Source organism: Ceratosolen solmsi, unplaced genomic scaffold (assembly GCF_000503995.2).
Source record: "Ceratosolen solmsi marchali unplaced genomic scaffold, CerSol_1.0 scaffold10, whole genome shotgun sequence".
Lineage (NCBI taxonomy): Eukaryota > Metazoa > Arthropoda > Insecta > Hymenoptera > Agaonidae > Ceratosolen > Ceratosolen solmsi.
The window spans coordinates 7809031-7832168 of NW_011948412.1; the positions used below are offsets into that span (position 1 = coordinate 7809031).

Genomic DNA, 23138 nt, shown 5'->3' on the forward strand with positions numbered 1-23138 from the left:
ATTTGGCAGAGTTGCCCGTGCACCGACAATTATTATCGACTTAGGGACTTTTTCTGCCAAGGTTTTTCGCGAGCGAACTTCTGCCAATCCGCCGATGCTACCAAACATTTCTCCCTTCGGCTGGTAGCCCGAGGGCGTGTTTTTCCCACGCGCCGCCTTACTTTCATTAAAAGCCAAACCTGTACCTTGGATTTTACATTGGATGCTCGGCGAAAGTAATCGTTCTGAAATTGCTTTAATCGCTCGCTCGCGTTGGTTGATTGAGCGGCGAAGGTAGCGATTGATTGTAATAAAGTGCAAGCATCGTTCGTCATTGCTAATCAACCTTTCGTTTCACTTGGCCCTTAAGAACTCGCATACGGGCATTAATATTCAGCATAATCGGCTTCTCGCCACTTACCTGAAACAGAAAATGTTATTTTCATTAAAACTTTATAAACACTGTTGATCGTACTGTGACATTACATTTGACACGAATGAGGGCATTAAAATACGAAGTAAAGTGTCAATATTCAATGAACATTCGACCATTCATCCGTCAAATGAGAAGGGAAAAGGGAAAATAGTAAAAACAATGATTTAATAACATTTAAGGAGTGTTTGCGTATACGAAATGAAAATGGATAAGGACCGGCTGTATGTGGAAGGATAAAGCGTATCGCTTCGGTAAGGACGACATGGGGAATAATCCTCTTAACATCGATTCAATTCTTTCTTTTTTTTTTTTTTTTTTTTTTTTTTTTTCTCGCGCATGAATAAAAACAACGCTAAGTCACACGTTACGTGAACCAGTTTATTCAACATTCTCTATTAATAAATAATTTTGCCTCTATATAGGCGATAATTGTGCCGATGGCAAATTTCTTCAATTTCTTCCCTAAACAAGTAGTTTTGCCGCTCATTATAATCAGATAAGTCAGTGCATAATATTGTTAAATGTTCAAACTGTACTAATACACGGGATAAGTGAGCAGCTGTTAATCTAAGCCTGATTAAGTAAAGGTTTGTTGGAATAGTGGAAATGGAACTCGATTCCGACCAACATGCCAAATAACACTATGTGATTGGAGATAGAAATAAAAATTTGTGTTTAAATATTCCCTCCCTCGGAAGTGACGTCGATAAAAAATTAGAAAAACGCGGGAATTGTGTGAGGTTGTGCTTAAGCAGAGTTCGTTAAGAAATCGTTAATATTGACGCTCCTAAATTTTGCTTTCCTCGTTAAAAGGTAAGAAACGTCTACTCTCGCCATTATCTTATTTTACGGCACACATTTTTCTCCTTTTTATTCTCAACTTTCATCAATCCAGTCCTTTTTGCCTTATCTTCCGCTCCATCCTGACCGTCGCTCTCACGTACGTAGATTTGTCTCCGAAGTCTTCCCTCGCAGCCCCTTTCGAATATTTATACAAACAGGCTCCCACGAGAGAATGAGAGGCCACAGAACGAGAGGGAGGGAGGGAGGGAGTTTGAGAGTGAGAGAGATACACAGACAAACAGACAGACAGACAGATAGACAGACAGACAGACAAGGATAAAACTATTCCGATATTCAGTGGGATAAACATGCGATACGATGCCATCGTCGTATCGTGCCCACACATTCGAGCTTTTTATCTCTCCTTTTCATCCTCTTTCTCTCCCTCTGTCTCTCCCCATTCTTTAATTCACTCTCACGTAGCAGCAACAGTAGTAGTAGTAGTAGTAGTAGTAGTAGTAGTAGTAGTAGTAGTAGTAGTAGTAGTAGTAGTAGTAGTAGTAGTAGTAGTAGTAGTAGTAGTAGTAGTAGTAGTAGTAGTAGTAGTAGTAGTAGTAGTAGTAGTAGTAGTAGTAGTAGTAGTAGTAGTAGTAGTAGTAGTAGTAGTAGTAGTAGTAGTAGTAGTAGTAGTAGTAGTAGTAGTAGTAGTAGTAGTAGTAGTAGTAGTAGTAGTAGTAGTAGTAGTAGTAGTAGTAGTAGTAGTAGTAGTAGTAGTAGTAGTAGTAGTAGTAGTAGTATTAGTAGTAGAAGCAGCAGCAGCAGCAGCAACAGCAACATAGCCATGGAAAATCTATGTGTTCTCGTATACAAGAGCGCTAGTACTAGCAACAACAGCAGCGGCAAACGTATAAATACATAAATAAACGAGCTTACTCGGGATACTGGCGCTGCTGCTGATGCCGTTGCTGCCATTGCTGATGCTGTAGCTCTTGCTACCTCACCCTCCTCATCCTCGTCCTCGCGTTCTCTCCCATTGCGCAGACACCCGCTACATACAATTCACGACGGAATCTCGCCCCGGGGATGGATTTCGCACTACTCGCCGTTTCGCTTTAAACCGCGTTAGCCTCTAGTTACACGGCGCCACGGACGTGAAATAAATGGCCAGTGAGAATAAAGCGGCGCCCTTCTAACTAAGATAGGACGTGGATTCGGGCGGTTAAGGGAATGGGGCAGGGTGGGTGAGGGAGATGGGTTGAGGGGAGAGAGGGAAGTGGTGAGGAAATATTAAAAATGCTTTCTCGCGCAGCTTGAGTATCCGTTATACGTGCGATAGAACACAAGTTTTTCAGCGCGATGACGCACCGCCGATATAATACGAGCATATCGACGTTGTTAATGACTATTAATTTACTATCGATGGACAAGTAACGCCTTCGTAAACAAGTAGAGCCATATTTTATATGTTATATTACAGCCTGTAATATTTTAAGGGCAAAGACACGGGGAGTAATGAGCTATAGATTCACGCTTCATTGGATAAAATTAAAAAGTTTTGACGGAAATTTTACACTCGCTTGCCTATTCGTATAAACTTGAAACGGGCATTTAGCATTCTCGCTATTGGGTGATGCGGACGTTAGTAGGTAAAAAATTTTAAATAAAATCGCAGATCGCGGGGTCAAAATTAGAAATGAATGTGCTGAAAGCGTTTCCATTGAAAGTTTATGTAAAATTCCCGCGAAGAAGTAGCGATCGACTGGCTGATGCAGAACCTTCGGCGTAGTTGAACTTATAAACGATCCTTTGTAAGCAGAATAGAAGTGAAACCGCAGAAAGCTGAAACTTTGCTCGCTAACGCAGCGATGAAATGCCGGGAGTAGCTCGCGAACGAAATAATACAAAAGTAAACGAGCTACCGATCGTTTCAGGTGGTTACATCCGCGTAAACTTCTCCACATATACGCAGGCACACATACGTGCTGCATCTGCTGTCGCCGCGGTGAAGACCAAACACGAAAAGGCCAAGCGAATCCAAGCAGACGTAAGCGTGTGCTCGCTTATTTACACACATGCCCTCCCCTCCAAATACACACACATTCAACTGCTGGCACGCGTGAGCGAAGGCAAATGACGCGAGTTTCGAATACGGCAAACTGTATCTACCCACCCACCCCTTCCCTTTACCTCTCTCGCTTACTTTTCGTACTTTACCATGCACGGGTCGCGCATTTATTTTTCAATGGTGGAAGGAGGGGTGACGCTACGTAGCTCGCGCATTTGCTTTTAGGGGCACGCTGAACGCGCGAGATTTAGGTTGGCTTCTCTCGAGCTACTAAAAATGCACGGGAAAAATAAAGTTTTGCGTATATCTGCTGGGCGGGTGCGTGGGACGAGAAAATATACTCGTGATACTCTTCCTATGCCCGTATGCCCTGAGAGAATGTCTCCGTATTGCCGGGAGACGGTTCCTTTCGTTTTTAATAGAGTGGAGGATGAAACTTTCGTCAACACTCGTTCGAGATTTCTTCTTTCATTCTTTCATTCTTTCTTTCTTTCTTTCTTCCTTCCTTACATATTAACTTCCTTACTTACTTCCTTACTTACTTACTTACTTACTTACTTCCTTCTTTCCTTCCTTTCTTCCTTCCTTCCTTCCTTCCTTCCTTCCTTCCTTCCTTCCTTCCTTTCTTCCTTTCTTCATTCATTCTTTCCTTCATTCAATCCTTCCTTCATTCATTCCTTCATTCATTCCATACGAATGATACGAAATGTATGTTTGGATAGATGAGTGCGCTTCTCGCTCGGGCTTGCTTTTCCCTTCTTTTCCGTCTCACTTTGTTGAGTAATGTTGAAAAGTTTCGTAATAGGCATAGTAAATTTTCAGTTCGGGCGTATAAGTGGCTCGAGTGTACGAGAGAAGTGTATAGTAAACGGGGGACAAGGTCAGGGGAAAATCTGGGAGGATATCAAACGAATGGTTGACATCACATATCATTCTAAAGTATTTTTGCAAATTGGTTGTCCACAATAATCGCTACCCCGAATGCTCAAGAATAATCAAATGTCCTGCGCAGGAAAAGCAATTTAATAGTTTACTATCATTTTACTATCTTTATATATTTTATACCTTTTACTATCATTTCTATTATTACGACTCTTTCAAAATTTTTAATAAAATAGGATTATCGAGTCTAGTATGAATATATATATATATATATATATATATATATATATCGATGCAAGTTAATTTATTAGACGATATAAAGTGAGCGAATATCTGCCTCTGCGCCAAAATCCCTATCGAACCCCGCTCCATGCAAATTAAAATCACGCCAAGTTAAGAGCCTCCTGTTTACATTAGAAATTGAGAAAGAAAAATAGAGCTTTCAATGTCTCGTCTGTATTTCCATTTCAACCCTCCTCGCCACTCCCCTGGATTCTCCCACATTTCGCATTACAGCTTTTCAAGAATTTCATCGGGAAAAATGCCTCTTGCGTCGCGTGCGCGCGACTTGTACGAGCTCGACAATATTGCCAACAGAATGCGAGAGCACGACAGCCGAGAGCCTCAGCCTATGGCAAGAGCAAAGTTTCGAATTTTCTTGTCGAAATCCTTTGACATTTTTAGTCGGTTATTTATTCCGAAAGTTAGATTCCCCGCGCATGCCACCGGCTTACCTGTAATATTTGAATTTATAATTTTGTCTACATTAAACATTTCCTCCTTTATCAGGCTGCACGGCCTCCCGGTCACAAAGGACTTTGAAGTTGTCGCGGCATGTACGAGCACTTTTCCAAGAATTTTCCAGTGGGATAAAAAGGTCGCGTTACACACAGGGTTCTTGCGTTTGAATGTGTGCGCGGGATGCAGCCAATGCAAAAATCCGGGCCCTAGTGCATCGAAACGTAGGGGAGAGATTTTAAAATTCAAACTTTTCCCAACCGATTCTGTCTCGCTTGAATAAATTTTGGTAAAATAAGATTTCATTCGTCCGATTAGCATAAATGAGGGTCCTTATTTTTATGAAAATTTTTTTTTTTTCATTTTTCTTTCCATTGATTTGCAATTTGCTACACACATGGTGGATACTACTAAGTACTTCGACATGCAATGAAAAAACACTTAATAATTGACGAAATCGAGGCTATGAATCTTTGTATATCAATGCTCTTGGGAACGATACTACCATCTGCGATATTTTAAAATTGATAAATTAATAATCGTATGATTTTATTGTACCGGTGTTTCATTAAATACTCGTTGCCCTGCACAATTCCTAAAAATATTTACATCCGAATGTTCATCCGAATCAGCATAAATGGTAGTGAAATAAAAACCGACGTAACTTTCATTATAAATCTGCAATTAAAACTACTATAATTATGTAATAAAATGAAATATTTTAATTTATAATCCCAAGTTAAATAACTATTTCTACGAATTTTATTTCGACAACTAGTTTAACAACAATTAGCATTGAATCGCAATCCTACCGAATAATTCCATCATTCTTTTACTCTAAATTTTATTCAAAATAATTATGTTAATATTGTCGGATGCATAAAAATTTTTATAGTTTCAATCATATTAAATAAAAAGGGAAACGAATGTGCTGTTCGATAAAATGTAAACTTCAAGCTAATCACTTCGGGTATGACTCACAATGCAATGACGAACAATTTCTGAAAATTAGTTAATTTTCAAATTAAAAAATTTAAGTATTTTCTCAATTGATTCCCGACTGATGAGGTATAATTTTTTTTTTTTTTTTTTTTTTTTTTTTTTAAAAAAAAAGCAGGATTTTTTGGATATAAATATCTTAAAAATAAAAGAAAAAAGCCAAAAATTAAAATCAATTATTGAATTTTTTTTATACGTATGAAAGAGTGGAACACTGAAATGCAAATATTACAATTTTATCCATTTGACTCTTAGCAAAAAAAGAAAAAGAAAAACCAACAATAAGAGAAAATGAATCCAAAAAAAGTAGGAAATTGAAATAAACTGATCACTTCGTTTAATGAAATCATTATGAACTTTAATTATTAATTTTCATATTTAATTATACATAGTGTAAACGATAGAAAAAGGCAGTTGTATTGACAAGATAGCTCAATATGATTTTTGAGAATAAAAAGAAAAGCTTTTATGGATTTTCCTATTTCGTAGTAAAATTTATTGGAAAGAAAATTATTTAACGAATGTAAAATAGTATGCATAGTCGATTATATTCAAGTATAGCTACAAAATATATATATTTTATACTAGTAAATAAAATTGATAAAGGTTGAGTATAAAAATTAGGAAGACGAAAAGATCGCTACCGCAATGAACAAAAGCGATGGCGAAATGAATCTCAGAGGTTCGGCGATGCAAAAGAAAATACAAGAAATACGAAAATGAAGACGAATAAGCTGTGAAGAGAAGGAAGAAAATGAGCCGGTGAAGGAGTTGGGGAATAAGATGGAGGAAGGAACTAAGAGTGGCTGTCTGATCGCTTTATGAGGTGCTTCGCGAAGCTTCGATTTTTCAAGGCGTGAGCAGCAACAATCTTGGGAATACGATTTACTCTCTCTCTCTCTCTCTCTCTCTCTCTCTCTCTCTCTCTCGTTTGGAGCACGCGTTCGCGCTCGCGCGTACTATCTATCTATCCATCTGCTTCTGCCTCTGCTTCTGACTCTACACTCTTCTCTCCCTTCCTATCTCATTCACTTGCTATACCCCCTTCCACCCTCTCTTCGTTCTTTTGAAGTATAAAAACTCAGTTTCTACGTCATTCGATATAGAACACGCGGACAGTGAAAAGAGAAGAGCCCTAGCGACTTGTATCACAGAGCAATAAAGCTCCGTGTTACATTTCTCCTTTTCTCTCCCTATTTATTTATTTATTTATCTCATAGCACTTGCGTTTGCAAAAACGAAAACACAATGAGGGACAGCACAGATGATCAAAATAAAGGAAAGTAAAAGCGGGGAGGTTAATGCCATGTAAATTCCCTGTTTTAGTGGCTACAATAAAAGTACAATACGACTTGGCATGGATACTTTCTTAACATGGCCCACTTTTAGAATTATCTTACCAAGTCCTTACCAGATGTGCTTATCTCGATATTGACGACTATTCCGAAACTTATTATTTATTTCTTCTGGTGCTATAGTGAGTCATCTTAAGATTAAGAAAAAATAACAGATTAGGAGAGAAGAATAAAATATTTTGTATGAAAGTAATGCAATAACATAATATCAATAAGTTTGCCACGTGTGCGGTCAGTCGACATTGCCATAATTACCATTAGCAACTAAATATTAACTGTTTGCAACTAAATATTGACTATTGGCTGTTAAAAATAAAAGTTTCTAAATCGATGATAACGGAAAACTATATCCTTATTTTTATTCGATATTGCTATAAGAAATATTCACTGAAATGTATTTAAAGATTATTTTATAATCTTATTTTATTCTATTTATAGAGGGAAGATGGTACGGGATACAAACCCATTAATAATTAAACTAATTTAGCACTTTATTTATTTAAAAACTAAAATAACAAGTTTCAATATAGATAGGCTTTAGTCGACTCATTGATGTATATACGAGGCTCCGCTTAATAAATATACTTTAAATACAACTTAAAACGTCGTTAAGGCACATCAATTATAAACATTAATACATGAACGTACGTTAATGCTTTTATTATTTATAGTTATAAAAAAAAAAAAATGTAATTGCATTTTCATGAAATGTGGAACGAAAAAAAGAAAAAAAAGAGGATACGCAATTCTTATATATATATATATATATATATATATATATATATATACGATTATTTCTAAAACCATTGAAGCGCTTCATTCAATTATAATTGAATTGATATATATATATATATATATATATATATATATATATAAGAATACGGTAATAATTTTAATTGAAACTCGTGCTTTTTCTATTTCATAAATATACGAGTGATACTTTTTGAATGATTTTTTCACTTACAATTAAATTGAAATTCAGATATATCTAAGAATAATAAATAGGCATAATTAATTCGATTACTTGAATCTTACATTGAAAATCGATAAGAGTCAGAGTTTGAGCATTTTACATAAATATAAAGGCTTTGGTAAACACGAGATTTTGTTAAATGATAGACGATGACGTATAATCGACTCACCTAACGAGCCCAATCATAATCACCGAATTTACGATCGACGCACGCGAGCGTTAAGTTTGAAGATTTTGACAAATAACCAGTCGCTATATAAAATGATTCGTTGGGCAATAATAGAAACAAATAACTGCGAACGTTTTCTAAACTATCTAGAGCACACCAATCATTATAGGCGTTAAAATTGTCAAAAACTTGATAAACAACAATTATCAGGGGTTAAAAATAATTCCACACAATTCCTCCCTAGTAACTATTTCAAGTAACTCGGTTTGTTTAATTATCACGAATGCCAAATTAAAACGAAGCTTCGCTTCTAATTACAGGAAACTGTTTTAATGAGGCAATACATTAGAAGATTTTGAGAGGTAAGTAAAATATTTTCTTAGACGATGTTGCCTGGAAAGCGGATCGATCCTTCAGACTGAATCGCAGTGATTGAGATGTGAGAAAGACAAGTAGGCTCGTGTCCTCTTTTTGTAATCTTGCCTTCGTCATCATTTCATTGATTTATTGATTTATTCATTATTGTCTGCAGGATTGTATGTTATGATCGACATACATTGACTCTCTTACACCCTCTTCAACGTAATTACTTTTGGCTGGTTGGATCCCCTTAAGCTCCACCGTCTATTAATTATGTTTTTTCTTTGTAAAACTTACAGACCCATTTCACATGGTCCTCGTCCTCTCATTACTAGAAGTGACCAGCAACGTGTTCATGGACCACTCGCTTCTTGAATATTTAATGTTTCAATCTTTTTCGTTTTTCTTTTTTAGTTTTTTCTTTTTTTCTTTTTTCTTTTTTCATTTTTCTTTTTTCTTTTTTTATTTGTTATTGTATTAATAACTAAATGCATATTGTTGTAAATTGTACGGCTATATCTGCATATTCCTTCTCCGTTATTTCCGACTACCATTCATCAAGGCTTCATAATAAATTCTATAAATATGGTAATTGCTCTATCGATGGCTAATGGTAGCGCCGATGTTTACGAAAACAAAGCAAAGTTTTTCGATGACTGGACGTTTTTCTCGTAAAATACATATTATAATTAGCCTAGTAGTGTGATGAAAATTTATGCTACTCGATTACTTCGTTGCGTATTATAATGATGATTTGTTTGTCGAGACCTGCTTGGACGTTTTATTCGTGTTTATATTATTAAAGTTAACGTATATAATAAATGTCATTAGAATTGAAAAACAAGTGATTAAAAAAAATCGATTCAAATGTCCTGGATAACACAATTTCCATGCTACTTAATGGTATTTAAGTCAAAAGATATTAGTAATCGTTGCGCGCAAAGTGTACGATCCCTCCCTCTTTTTTTTCTTCTTTTTCTTTGTTGTCGTTGTTGTTATTGTTGTTGTCGTTGTTATCGTTGTTGTTGTCGTTGTTGTTATTGTTATTGTCGTTTTTATCGTTGTTGTTGTTGTTGTTGTTTAAAGCTACACAAAGCTTCTGATATATTTCAGAATAATATGTCCGTTGTAGCGTACAACACACAGAAACACCATATATGTAATTTCACGTACCTCCTGTACGTAAATAAGGGAATGTTCGAGAACGTTTTGCTCGTATAAAGCAATCGAGTCTTCCTCATAGATCCTGGAATCTCTTTCACTCGCAATATCGGCAAAGACGGAGCTTGTCTCCTGTCGAGCACGTTTCTCTCTTCCTCGAATGCATCATCTACGACGACCCCTCTATTCCTATATATTTCATGATTATAGAGCTTGATTATTTATAAATCGAGCGTATAAAAGGATGTGCGACCACGTATTATCGGTCAACTAATTAATCCTATATTTTCACTACGGATGCCATTGTTTCACCTATGTTTTACGGAGCAAAAATTTGCCGCGCCAAGATATCGTTATATATTAATGTGATGTATATAATTTATAGGCTCACTCGCGGCTTCTGTATCATTAACATAGACAATATCAAAATATCAGAATGTAGGTTTAATAATAGTAGATTAAGAAACGGGAGGATGGAAACGAATGCATGTCCATAAGATTTTCCTTGTATTTGTATTATAATTTATCGTACATAGCTATACAAATGTGATATCCGTGATATAAAGATTTTATTTATCTCCGCTTATCGGAAAAAATGCACCTTCTTCCTAGCTAAATATGCACTTACCGGCCTTTTTTTTTTTTTTGCCAATATAATGTTAAGGCGGTGAGGCTAATATATTTGTATAAGTATCGTTTGCCCATTGTGGGGCATATTTTATGGTATGTCTATTTTTTTTATTTTTTTTTTTTGTCCATTCGCCAGCAGCTTAAATACATGGGCATAAAACTTGAACATTGTTTGACAATTTTGAAAGAGAGGTTATTTTTCCAGTTCAACTGACGTAAACGAGGATAATGGAATGATGAATAGTAGACATTGTTTGTTGCGCTTTTTTGCATTCGCGTCTCTGGCATTCTCGGTAAATCCTCTCTGTTACCCCCCCCCGCCTCCCGCGCAACTTCACGCCGTCCACTAGTCCTTACACGAACGATGGGTCGAATCGCACGAATCTCCATCTCATTCGTATATTTAATAAACCGAATATAAGCCCGTAGCGGAAATATTCTTGCAGACCAATTGAAAGCTGCCAATTGGCTCATTATTGACAACAAATTCATGTTTCTTTTCACAATACTGCAATTTTGGAGTATAAAAAGACATCCGTCGTCGTGCATTCTCTGCTCCATTTTGTCATGACAACCTCGTGCAAGGTTATGCGACATTTTTGTTTAATAATTAATAATAAATGTCCGTGCTCGTGGATGGAAAACAAGGAGGCCACATCTTCACTTTTATTCGCAATTCATTCGTAATTTAATGCAATAACTTACTACAAGCTGTAATTTGAAACTTCTGCCGAATAATTTAAGAATGCCGTTAATTATAATTTGCAAGCCATTTGTTGGCTTACTAAGCATTTTTAGATTCCCGAGATTCAGTATAATAAAATTACTAATATGCTAACGATAAATCATTCGTGACGATTTTATTGACATTTTAAGGTGTCGAAGCGTCTCTGATGCATTACTAATATATAATCGAACGAACCACAATACTAGTAAATAGTAATTACGTCAATTAATATATGAGCATTGTACAAATGCTAATACTAAAAACTATTAATTTGTATAAAGAGTTTTTTCAAAGTTACGTTCGAATAGTTGACGATTTATTACTAACGCGTTAGCCTTACGTTATATACAAATACCAATACAATATTACACATTTATCGAACGATCTTAATTGTCGCCTTAACTTCCAATGCACAATTGGAATTCTCAAAATCATAGCCATCATAGCACATTAAACTCCTTATATCATTGTTGAAATTTCACATCGACACCATAGTAACAATTGTACTTGTGCAACAGAGACTGCGCCCGTGCTTAAGCGCATAACATACCAAAACGTTCGAAAGAAAAACAGCGGGCTTTCATTTACACGAATTTTAGCATAGAATACATATACGCAGGCACGCACGCACGCATGCACGCACGCACGCACGCACGCACGCACGCACGCCATCACACTCTCTCATCTTGATCCGTGATGCAAGTGCACGATCGCGCAAACTTTGAATTTCGTTTCGCCGCATAAGTTATGAGAGAGAGAGAGAGAGAGAGAGAGAGAGAGAGAGAGAGAGAGCGAGTGAACGAATTAGAGAGGGGATGGGTGAGATCGGCCTTACAGCGGAGCATTCGTTCTATGAAAAAGGGTAGGAGAGAAGGATGAAAACGCATTACAAGCGTGGATAAGAAACTTTTGAGGTGGAAATGTCGGTTTATTTCGACAAGTACGATGAAAGGCTTATGAATTTCATTGGTGCTCCAACTTTTTAAGAATAAGTTCCTGCAAGTTTGCATCGTTCCTCCGAAAATATTTCAATGCATTAGGCTTCAATATTTATTCATAAAAATATTGGCAAATACGGATTCATGAAAAACAGCAAGTTATTCATAATTTTCTTTAAAACCTCGGAGTTGGCTTTTTAATGAAGTTTAGATTACAATAAATAAAAGGATAGAGAGTTTTGAAAATCTGTAACATATATATGTCTGTAATTTCAATTATTCGTAATAATAAAAATGAGCAATTCTGAATTTATGTGTCCTGGTTTCTCATAACATGAACCTGTATTGGATGATTGGGCAATGGCTCCGTATGTTGTTATCTTATTAGTTAACACTTTTTTTTTTTTTTTTAATTTTTGTCTTAATGATTAGTCATAAAAATAGAAAAATATAAAGTTTTCCATTCTTAACTATAAGATAATAATTTCAATAAAATACATGGGAAGAGCAGGGAATGGACAAAAAAAAAAAAAAAAAAAAAAAAAAAAAAAAAATAAGAAACAAATTTTAAATCGATATCTCGTGACGTACTGTCTTATATTATATTCTATATTATTCTGCTATCGATATTCTGCATCCTTTGTTTCCATGATAATATAACATTGAAAATAATGTGCTTTTAATTTATTCAAATTTATCGCACACTTTTTTAATTGAAATTATTATAACGAGGAATTATTTTATAATAATGAAAGAAATTAGCAGTAGGCTTAGTAGTATTAGAATCGTTAACTCGAGCAACGCCATTAATTACGAATTTCTTTATAAAATTAAAACTTTGATCATAAAATATCGATTACTAGTGATTTAAGCATACAAATTTTGTATAATGAGAGTAGATTATCAGAATACTGGTACAATCAATAACTAGGCTGATTACTGATATTGTTTGAATAAATTCATAATTCATAATTCACTTTCATTAACATTTCATATCTCGAATTTAAATCGATTCTATTAAATTTCTATATTGCGAAGAAAAATAATAATAATACTTTTGCCGAATTAGAATTATAAAAGTGCAATAGAGATGTAGAGCTGAGTATATTTGTAGTTTCCTTGATGTATTTCCTTAATGTAATAATAATTTTTAAAAGAAAAATTTCATTTAAACAACAATTAATATAATTTACCATAAATTGAGGGCAAGTTTTTTACGACTGTTAGTTTTTTTAAATAAATATAGGAAACTAAATACAAACAGCATGAGATTTCTCAATTGCGCCTATTGCTTTGCTATTGAGGAAACTTGTGGCAAAATGTATTAATTAAGCTATTTTCATAAGTAGACTTTTCGCATCATAATTTCGTCCGATATTTCTTATTCTGAATATAAATGAACCTTAGAGTAATGATGTTTATCAATATTTAATGTCAAAGTATCACATATTCTTTTGTTGATTAATTTTTGGCTATTAATAATTTCCTCTCGCACGGACATCTTTATTACAATGATTAAGAGTAAATGATGTTGAATAATATTTTTGAAATTACATTTAATACATTAAAGTCCAATGTAAATTAATAATCGGAGAAACGAAAAAATAAAATACACGCTGACAGATCAATATTTACAACTATTCTCACTTTTTAATGGTCTAAAGTGCCACATAACCCATGACAGCTAAAAAAAAAAAAATATATATATATATATATATATTAAAATATCCTACAAAATTGGTGCGAGTATGCTTGGATTTGCAATGCCCATGTACAAATATTTACGTATGAAAAGTAAATTCTCCGCTTAAAATGCAATGTAAAAAAAAAAAAATTGCCTAAAAAATATCTATCGATTTCTATTTCAGAAAATGCATCTTGTAAAAGTACGCCCTGATGCCTTAATGGACACGAATGTTATTTCATTTGAAAACGAGTATATTTCTTTCGCGTATAAAAGGTGTCGCGTCATTTACAGTGAGCGTGATAAAGTAATTAAACAAAAGGATTCAATTGGAAGAAAAGTCGGTTAATGTGCCATAATAGATATTGTAAATTAAGCTTAATAATAATTCTTAATAATAATCCCTTTGTGGCGTATTCTGAGATAACCAGGAAATCGAATGAAATTAAAGCACAAATAAGTTATGTTAATCGCCATCAGCGTATCAAAGTGCTTGATATTCTATCGTATCTATATACTATCTATAATGTGCCGATATTTCAAAAGTGAAAGATTAACCCAACCAGACGGCGTTCGCAGACCCCTCGCATCAAAGTGTTCGCCTACTTGTTCAAGTGTGGCGCGCAAATTTACGGCGATCGAGGTACTCGAAATACTACTACTACTACTACTACTTATAACACGAATGCCATCGCGAATTTGCGTGTCTAATGTAGCCGGCTCGTTTTAACCAGCAGCGACGCCATTCGCGCAAAGTTCCGACGCACGGAATACATTTTAGGCCCCATCCACAATAAGGACTTTAAACGGGCCAAATTCCCACCAAGCTCAAACGCAATTACCGTCAGTCAATTACGCAAACCGAAATTCCCGCGAACGAAAAGAAACGTACGCGCTCGGTCGGCGGGACGACGGAGATGGGGCATACGTCGAAGCAAGAGGGAAAGAAGCCGGAGGAGGAGGTGAAGCAAGGCCGATGGGGGGGAAGAGACGGATGAAACTAAACGTAGTTACGTGCAATGAAGGAAACGCGGACAGTTGGACGACGAATGGACAATCGTCGCTTCTCGTTGTCCCCACCGAGTGCGCTGCGTACCACGATGTACGACGATGCCCGAATGCATTATTTTTTCATGCCTGTTCGTTATGGCCTTGATATTTTGCTAACGCCGGCGAGTTTGATGGACCAAGTCGTAATTGCGATCGATTAATTACCATTGTATATTCGCAAACAATGAGAATCGCCGATTCAATTGGCGATAAGACCGATAATATTTTTACCCTCTTAATTATTTGCCAGAGCATAAAGTGTCTCCAGTTCGTTGGATCTACGGTGCATTATTGCTTAATGATAATCCGCTGCGTTTTCTGAATTTATTACGATAAAAGGATAAAGGCGGCACTCGAATTTCCGAAATATTCGGAATATCGGTGCAGATTCGCGGCACCGATTACCGTTTACGAATGACGGAATGCTGACAATTTATTATTCGTACGAACTTTTAAATATTTTCTAACTCACCTTTAATGTTATGGTTCACTATTAATAAATTAATAAACGATTATTAAGTATTTTATGTAGATTTCGTAGTCATAAGGATGTTCGTTACACGATGTTGATGCGATAATAATAATGTCTAACTCACATTATTTACGACCGTCAACTTAATATTCCTGTAGTTTTTATATTATTGAAGGAGGATGGATAACAATACGTCATCAGCTATTGATACCGGCCCCTTAAATTTTCTAAATAAGGCGAAAATATCACGAACGTTTAGGAACAAATTCTTGTTATCTCGCTAAAAGTGTCCGTACACGCGAGATCTCATGAAGTTGCCATTTGGATTCCATTCGCTTACCAGCTCGATCTTAGATTTTCTTCCTTCGCAAATTACAGGGAAATTTAAAAGCAGCGTGCACATGGTAAATTAAGTATTTAAACTTCAGCTTTATATGCAATGCACGCAGAATACGCAAAATGATAAATAAATGCAGTCAAACCGAATGGATAATTGCCGCTGCAAGGAATATTATTCGCATGCGTATTGACACGAACTTTATTGTTAAAATGGAACTTTTACGATCGCCGTCTATAGAATATATCGAGTCTAATGACGAGCTCTAGCGAATATTTATATTACAGTCATTATTATATACTGCAATAATGATGGGATATAATGTTTTTTATCGCGTAATTGGCGCGTACGAAGTGTTAAATGAATTAGTTATCATAATTGTCAAAAGTTTGTCGATACGATAACGAAAATAATGACCAGCAGACTTTCAAAGGAATTTAAATCTAATGGCAGTTAAAAAGGCAATTTTAACAGGAATTTTAATCTCGCTTAGGCCAACATTAACGAAGACTCATTTTAATGCTGATTATGTGAGTAACGCAAGGCAGGCAAGACCTAACATTTTATACAGTAGCGGCAAAAGAAAGAAAAACAAGAATAATTTTTAATTGACACCAAGGTGAAATAAAAAGAGTCGAGTCCTAAGTCAAAAATGTCTCATTGAAATAAAATTGCCGAGTGGGAGTAGATAAAAGGAAAGCTCGCGTAGAAACATTTACATTATTCATGAAATGTGCCACTTTGTTTTAATTCAAGATAAATGTAGGAGTGGACGATATCCATATTACGAGTGAGGCGTCAACCGTACAGGTAAAGGCACTTAAGTATGAGAAATCCTTAAGCTTCGTGTCCTGTCTTTAAATATATAATTCCATCATCTCTTTCATCTAATTAAAAAATTGTTTACTTCACATTTTTGTATCCAAAGTATGTTTTATTGTTCAATTAGGCCAACACATGCACACGAACGCGCGTACCCATACATATCGCCTAGATTAGCTTCTTTTTACGATCGCTAACATTACTGATAATATTCACATTGGATATTGGGCAGAAATTCGAATGCTAATTCATTCGGAATAATAAATAATAGAGCGATTCATAATACAACTAGTCGCTCGATAATATAGAAAAATCTTCAATGTAACTATTGTTTATCTCCTGACCGCTCTGAGTGAATTGCAACTATAAAATAGTATGTGTAATGGACTCGTTATATTAATTATGTAGTAATTCATCAATTTTCAAATTTGTATTCGTTTTTTTTAACTAATGAACACCAATGCACGTAACAATAACATTCGAGCTGGAATATTTATTTATTGCAAATGGCGACTGACGCTTATCGTATTAATAATATACTAATTATTCAAAACTTTGACGGCTGGATAATCGCCTCCATGAAAGAGCTTCAACGCCTACAATTCAAAATAATGTTATACAAATCGATTATGTTATAGTTCGATGAAATGTGATATCACTATTCACATCAGTGTATTGACATTATCAATAGAAACATTAACCGATGAACGTCATAATTACAATGCTCTAATTGTCTATCGCACTCATGGCATTAAAGTAAAATTAAAATATCACACGTTCAATGGCCGCTCATTGTTACTTGCCATACATTAATGATGTGACTTTTTACAATTCTAGATTATTAAAATTTCACAAGAAAATACGAATTTTATGGAAAATCCGCAATACACTTTTCTAACTTTTTTCCCAACAATAACGAATACAATTTCCCTGTGCGTGTAAAGATAATTAATCAAAATTACACGACTTCTTCTACAGAAATATAATTAATAATTTTTCTAATTAATCGTACCTTGTCCATATGTATATATGTATATATATATATATATATAGATAGATAGATAGATAGATAATTTTCATCATCTATTCAATGGTTAAATTGTAAATTTATGTAATTCATATCATAACGTTACTATTCGTTACTACACGTTACTATAATGAAAAAATTAAAAATTAAAAAAGAAGAAGAAGAAAAAAAAAGAAACAAGGATAAGGAAAAAACTGTTAAGCAATTCGTTGATTCATTTATTAATTATCGGTAGAAGAATGTTAAACAATTTTTGTTCAATTTAAATAATTAAATATCGTCGGCAATTGCAAATAATGTTCTTTCGTTTTAAAGTTCATTTTACGGAGCAATATTGTATCGTGGAAGGAAAAAAGAAACGAGCGATTGTCTGGTAAAATAACGTGCGCTTGAGGAGATTAAAGAAATAAAGAAAAAAAGTGACGGGGCTATCACTGAGTACCGGACAAACGTGTTAGCGAAAAGAAAAGAACAGGGAACGCGAGCGGATATAAAATCTAAAAGCGTACGAGCGAAAGAAAGGGAGGGAAAAATTCTTTACTTTTCCGCGGTGAAAATGTGAGATAGTCATTACGAGCGCTACGAGTAATTAATTGTCCCTGCGTGATTTAAGATTAGTGATAATCGATGTTATTGTCACAATTGCATTAATAAGAGGGCCGTACGTGCGCGCCGAGATAAGCCATCCAAATGAATTAACCAGTGCCTTCGAAATCCGAGGATGCGATTCAAAATATCAGTTTCCGCAAATTTAATAAATCAAGGAGCACAATGAGCGAGCGCACGTGAATCCTTCAGCATCGGCCCTCAATAGTTATGAAGACTAATTTAAAATAAGATGAATTTTTGAATAAAACTGTGAAGTCATCGATCTGCTGAGGGCAGAGAAATGCTTTGCATTGGCGGGCGGGCAGGCACGAGCGTACGCACCCACGCACTCACACGCGCACGCGTGCTCACAACCGTCGTGAATGGAAAGAAAAAGAAAAAAAAAAAAGAAAAAAGAGGGAGAAAAAACGAGGGAGGGGAGAACGGCGGAGGCTAATACTGGTCTGAAAAATGCTTGGCCACCCGCTCGCACGCGTGTAATAACGTGGAAAGACCGAGAACTTTATATGCCCCTAGACGTGCTTCGACCCTCCCGCGCAGTCGCCCTCGCCCCAGGAACGCGACGGCCGATCGAGCGAAAGCTGCGCTGAGGAGAGGTAGAAGTAAGAATAAACTGCGGCTATACACACGAGATATGTGCAGGCGTGTCGCTGGCACTTGAAGTTGCAAAGAAAAAAAATTCGAAAATTGCATTATGCCCGGAAGGGGGAGAGAGGCTCGGCGTTGTTATGAATATGGCGCGCCCGAGCGGCCCATACCTCGAGTGGGAAATAGCGTTTTAATCCGTAATTTTAGCGGTAATTATTCGGCCCCGATGATGATCCTTGCACGAATGCAAAGGCCGACTAATGCTTCGCACCCAATGTAACGATGATGTCCGAAAGCTATTTGGAGGGAGTAGTGGCGCGGCAGGGAGTCGATGATCTGCCTACCGATCAATTAATAAAATTCTGCTCTTGCTTCTGCCTTGCTCGTAACGAAGAGAATCGATATTACGTGCCAGCTCGTACGAAGAATATTCCCGCACATAGTCAGAGAATATAGAACGAACGTTCGATGTGTGCGTGTGTGCTGTGCGAGGGAGTGGGCGATGCCTAGTCGAGTTTACGAAAATGGATCTTTGGAAGCTATAGCAGTTTGGATGAAATATTTGGAGTTTCGCGGGATCGGTGAGCGGGCGTGATAGAGGGACTGTTGAGGACGAGAGAGATTGTGCGCGTGTGTATGTGTGCGTGTGATAGAGAGAGAGAGAGAGAGAGAGAGAGACGAGAGAGAGAGAGAGAGAGACGAGAGAGAGAGACGAGAGAGAGAGAGAGCAAGTTTTATATTTTTCGCAGTAACGGCCTGCCGTATTTTCAAACGCGATTCTGATTAGCGGAAGAAAGGCACGCATTCATACACTGAGATGAAGGAGTGAGAGATTGAAATTGAGCATAGTGGGACGTTAGAGAGACGAGGGAGGGGTGGCGGGATGGAAGATACGTAGATTCACGTACATCGTGAGCACGCGAATGTACCAATTCGGTCGCATTAAATCGTACGTGCGTACGCGGCATGGCTCTCGCATATAACACCCACGCAATCTCGACGCTTAAGTCGTGCACGGGCCCAGGAACATTGAAGGAGCGGGGGCACCGCGAGCGGCAATGATGGACCTGCCTGTCATATTCGTGACACGACATGCCCGCACCACGACTGTACGCGCCGACTGTTCAGCAACGAAAACAGAGAGGCCAGCGCGTTGACTGGGACGGAGATGCTCGCCTCGTGGTTCTTTTTCACATGGTACAACTCAGTCAACGCGAATCCCCGAGTATTATAATGGAAATAAGGACGTACAATAATAAAAACAAAATAAAAAAAAAATAAAAAAAAAAATAAAAATACACAAAAAAATACACAAAAGTAAAGGACGAAAAAGGAATGAAGAAAGGGAGAAAAAAAAGCAGAAGACGAACGTAGTAAAAAGTGGATGCCGATAAGTAGGATATAAAGAATATAAAAGGAGAGTGACAGTGGGTGGATGTACATTAACGCTGGCACAAAAGAGGTGATAAGCAGAAAAGACACGCGCGAACAAATAAGAATATAAGATGAGAACAAATTTATACCAGATACATGGGTTTGTAATATATAAGCAAGGAGCGCTCCGAGTCGACGATGGAGGCGATATATGAAGATGTTGAAGAGTAGCGGGAAATGTAGAAAGGCAGTGGATGAGTCGGTAAGGGACGAAGAGAAACGGAGAAGGAGGAGCGGCAATGGGGGGGGGGGGGGGGGGGGGGGGGGGGTGTGAAAAGAGGGATAATGATAGGAAGAAAAGCCGTAAAGGATTAGGTGTGGAGGATACGCGAAGAAAAGGAGGAGGAAGAGCCGAGGCCGAGCGGAGAAAAAAGAAATGGGAAGCGTGACGTAACGGGGGAGAGAGAGAACGTGCGCTAAGGTACTCCGAGAAGAAAAGGAGATTGTGGGGATGGGCTCGTGAGAAAGTGGTCTGAACGAATAGCTGCTGCTGATTTCACGAAAAATGTGGAAAGTATGCGCATAATACAGGCGAGACTTTCCTCAACTGGTTATCGCTCTACTCTACGCTTTTATCACGTCGACGTCCCCGTGCTTTTTTACGAGATAAATGCGGAAGTCGATTTCACTGCGAACGTCGCACGGTCGACGCTGCGCTTCGAAATAGGATATCGCCGATGCGACATCCCCCCATAAATAATTTAATAATTACCATCTAATGCATCTAATGCAACCTTTTTCATGTTGCTTTCTTATTGGGCGGAATTGAGCCGAAGGGCTCTCGTTATCTCGTAACAATTGTTTCGATATGGCTAATGCGCACCAATACTGAGTAGACGCGCACACAGAGCGTGAAAATTTAATTATTAATCGCGCGTGCGTTTACGTTACAACAGAACAATAATTCCGTACAAATGACCAAATAGCTCCGAGTAATAATGTCCGCTTGCGCGAACAATAGCATTTACGTTCGCGTATTTCGCCAATCAAAAGTTCGTTTGCTTAAATTGATTTTTTTTTGTTTTTTTTTTTGTTTTTTTTTCCATCACCTTTTGTTACGTTAACGAAGTCTCGTCCGAATTTCACGTCGTCGTTGCATGCACAGACGTATCGCCTATACGCAACGAACACAAAAACAAATTTACCTATGCGGAAAAGAGGGGCATGAGATAAAAGCAGATTTTCCAATTCTACGTGGCTTCCAAGCTTTTCTCATCCCCTCGGCTGTCATGGCCTTCGTGCCTCCAATTCTCATTGTTGCTCTTATATCTTTTGGCGTTAATTAACCTCGACGGTTCGGAATCGCGCTTCCACCGTTGACAAAGTAAAAACGATAAACAGCGAGACAATAAGACGGAAATGAAATGCAGGGTCGAGAGGGAGAGAAGGACAGTGTCACTATCAAGAAAGATCTAAAGGGAGTCTAAAGGGAGGGATGGGGAGAGGGAGAGGGGTGGGGGAGAGTAGGGGGGGGGGAGAAGTAAATAACGTCCCCATACTTTATTATGTATAATAATAATATTGGAGAATAACTAGCTTCGACAATAAATATTTTTTATTTAAATAAATAAAATGCGCTGACATTCGGTGGTTTCTCGGCAAAGACATGATTATCACGTATAAGTGACAAGTGGCTAGTAAAAGTCTTTACAAATGTGGAATGTGGCAGGATTGATTAAAAACTGATTTCTATACAATTATGTGCAATATTATTATTGTTGTTATTATTGTTATTATAATTATTGTAGAATAAGCATAAATATAATTATATGGAAAAGGACGGGGATCGTTATGTTGTCAATTTAATGCAGCGATCATAAATTGCGATATTAATATTATTGCACGTGGGATGTTGTGTGACCAACAATGTTGCAATTTCTGCTTAGTGTAAGTTTACGATGATCATGCGATCGGCTCTTTCAATATGATAAAAATGATTAATAAATAAAAACATAAAAAAAATAAATAAAAATAAAATAAAAATAAATAAATAAAGAAAATAATAATTTAATTGCAGCGCAGATATACGTAAATGGTAATATGGTTAACTACTCCACTGTCTCGAGCCTTTATTAACAGATACACGTTCAATCCACTTGATTAAATCAATATCATTTAATCAATGAAGATATCTTTTTAATAATAAATAATCCGGATAAACGGCAAACGAAAAGGGACAATACGATGTCAATCTTAATTTGCGTGCCCGTCCATTTTCAAATAAAAGCAATCGAATACACTGCAAATGCTTAAGTTTTAGGCAATTTTTCATCTACAAGTCACTCGTAAACGGCGACATTAAATATAATGATAATGAAGGCGCCGCTGAGTCAATATATTTGCTGAAAAATTCCAAAAAAATAAAATAGACGCGACTATCGTTGTCGGTGTTGTTGAAGAGCCAGCAGTCAATTACAGAAAATGCGAGTGGATTTGCGTGTATTTCGATTGCGAAGGAAACTTGGAAAAAAAAACAAATATTTGCGAGAGAGACAGAGACAGAGAGAGACAGAGAGAGAGAGAGAGAGAGAGAGAGAGTGCCAGGAGAAAGGCATTTATGTTGCGAAATAAAATGTTTAGTTATTAATATTTTAATTGAGTAGCAAATTTTTAAAACGATTAGATATATATAAGCTTTTGCAGTATTAAATTACTTGACGTAAAAATTAACCTAAAGTTAATGTTAATCGCGTTTAACTTACTGTAGTTTATTTTTATCTTAGGTAAAAAAAAAAAAAAAAAAAAGGATTAAAATTGTTAGCAGAGCAATAAAAGAAAAAAGAAATGTCAGCATAATACTTTATGTTCCTAAAGGATTCACAATGATTAGTTTGTACATGTCTGTGTAAGCATAGAGCAACGATCGATTTGACTAATTCGAATAATATTTAACATATTCGACGCAAAAGTTACATACGCG

General features: G+C 36.6%; 1 protein-coding gene across 3 annotated transcripts in view; it reads right to left on the reverse strand.

Annotated features, from left to right (window-relative positions):
• Nucleotides 1-375: 375 nt before the first annotated feature.
• The window catches only part of LOC105368847 (max dimerization protein 1-like), a 190997-nt gene continuing 168234 nt past the window's right edge, over nt 376-23138 (reverse strand). For all 3 annotated transcript variants that reach the window (XM_011507997.1, XM_011507980.1, XM_011507988.1), the window contains one exon: nt 376-400. In XM_011507997.1, the coding sequence (XP_011506299.1) occupies nt 397-400 (4 nt within the window). In that variant the 3' untranslated portion in view covers nt 376-396. The remainder of the gene's footprint in view (nt 401-23138) is intronic.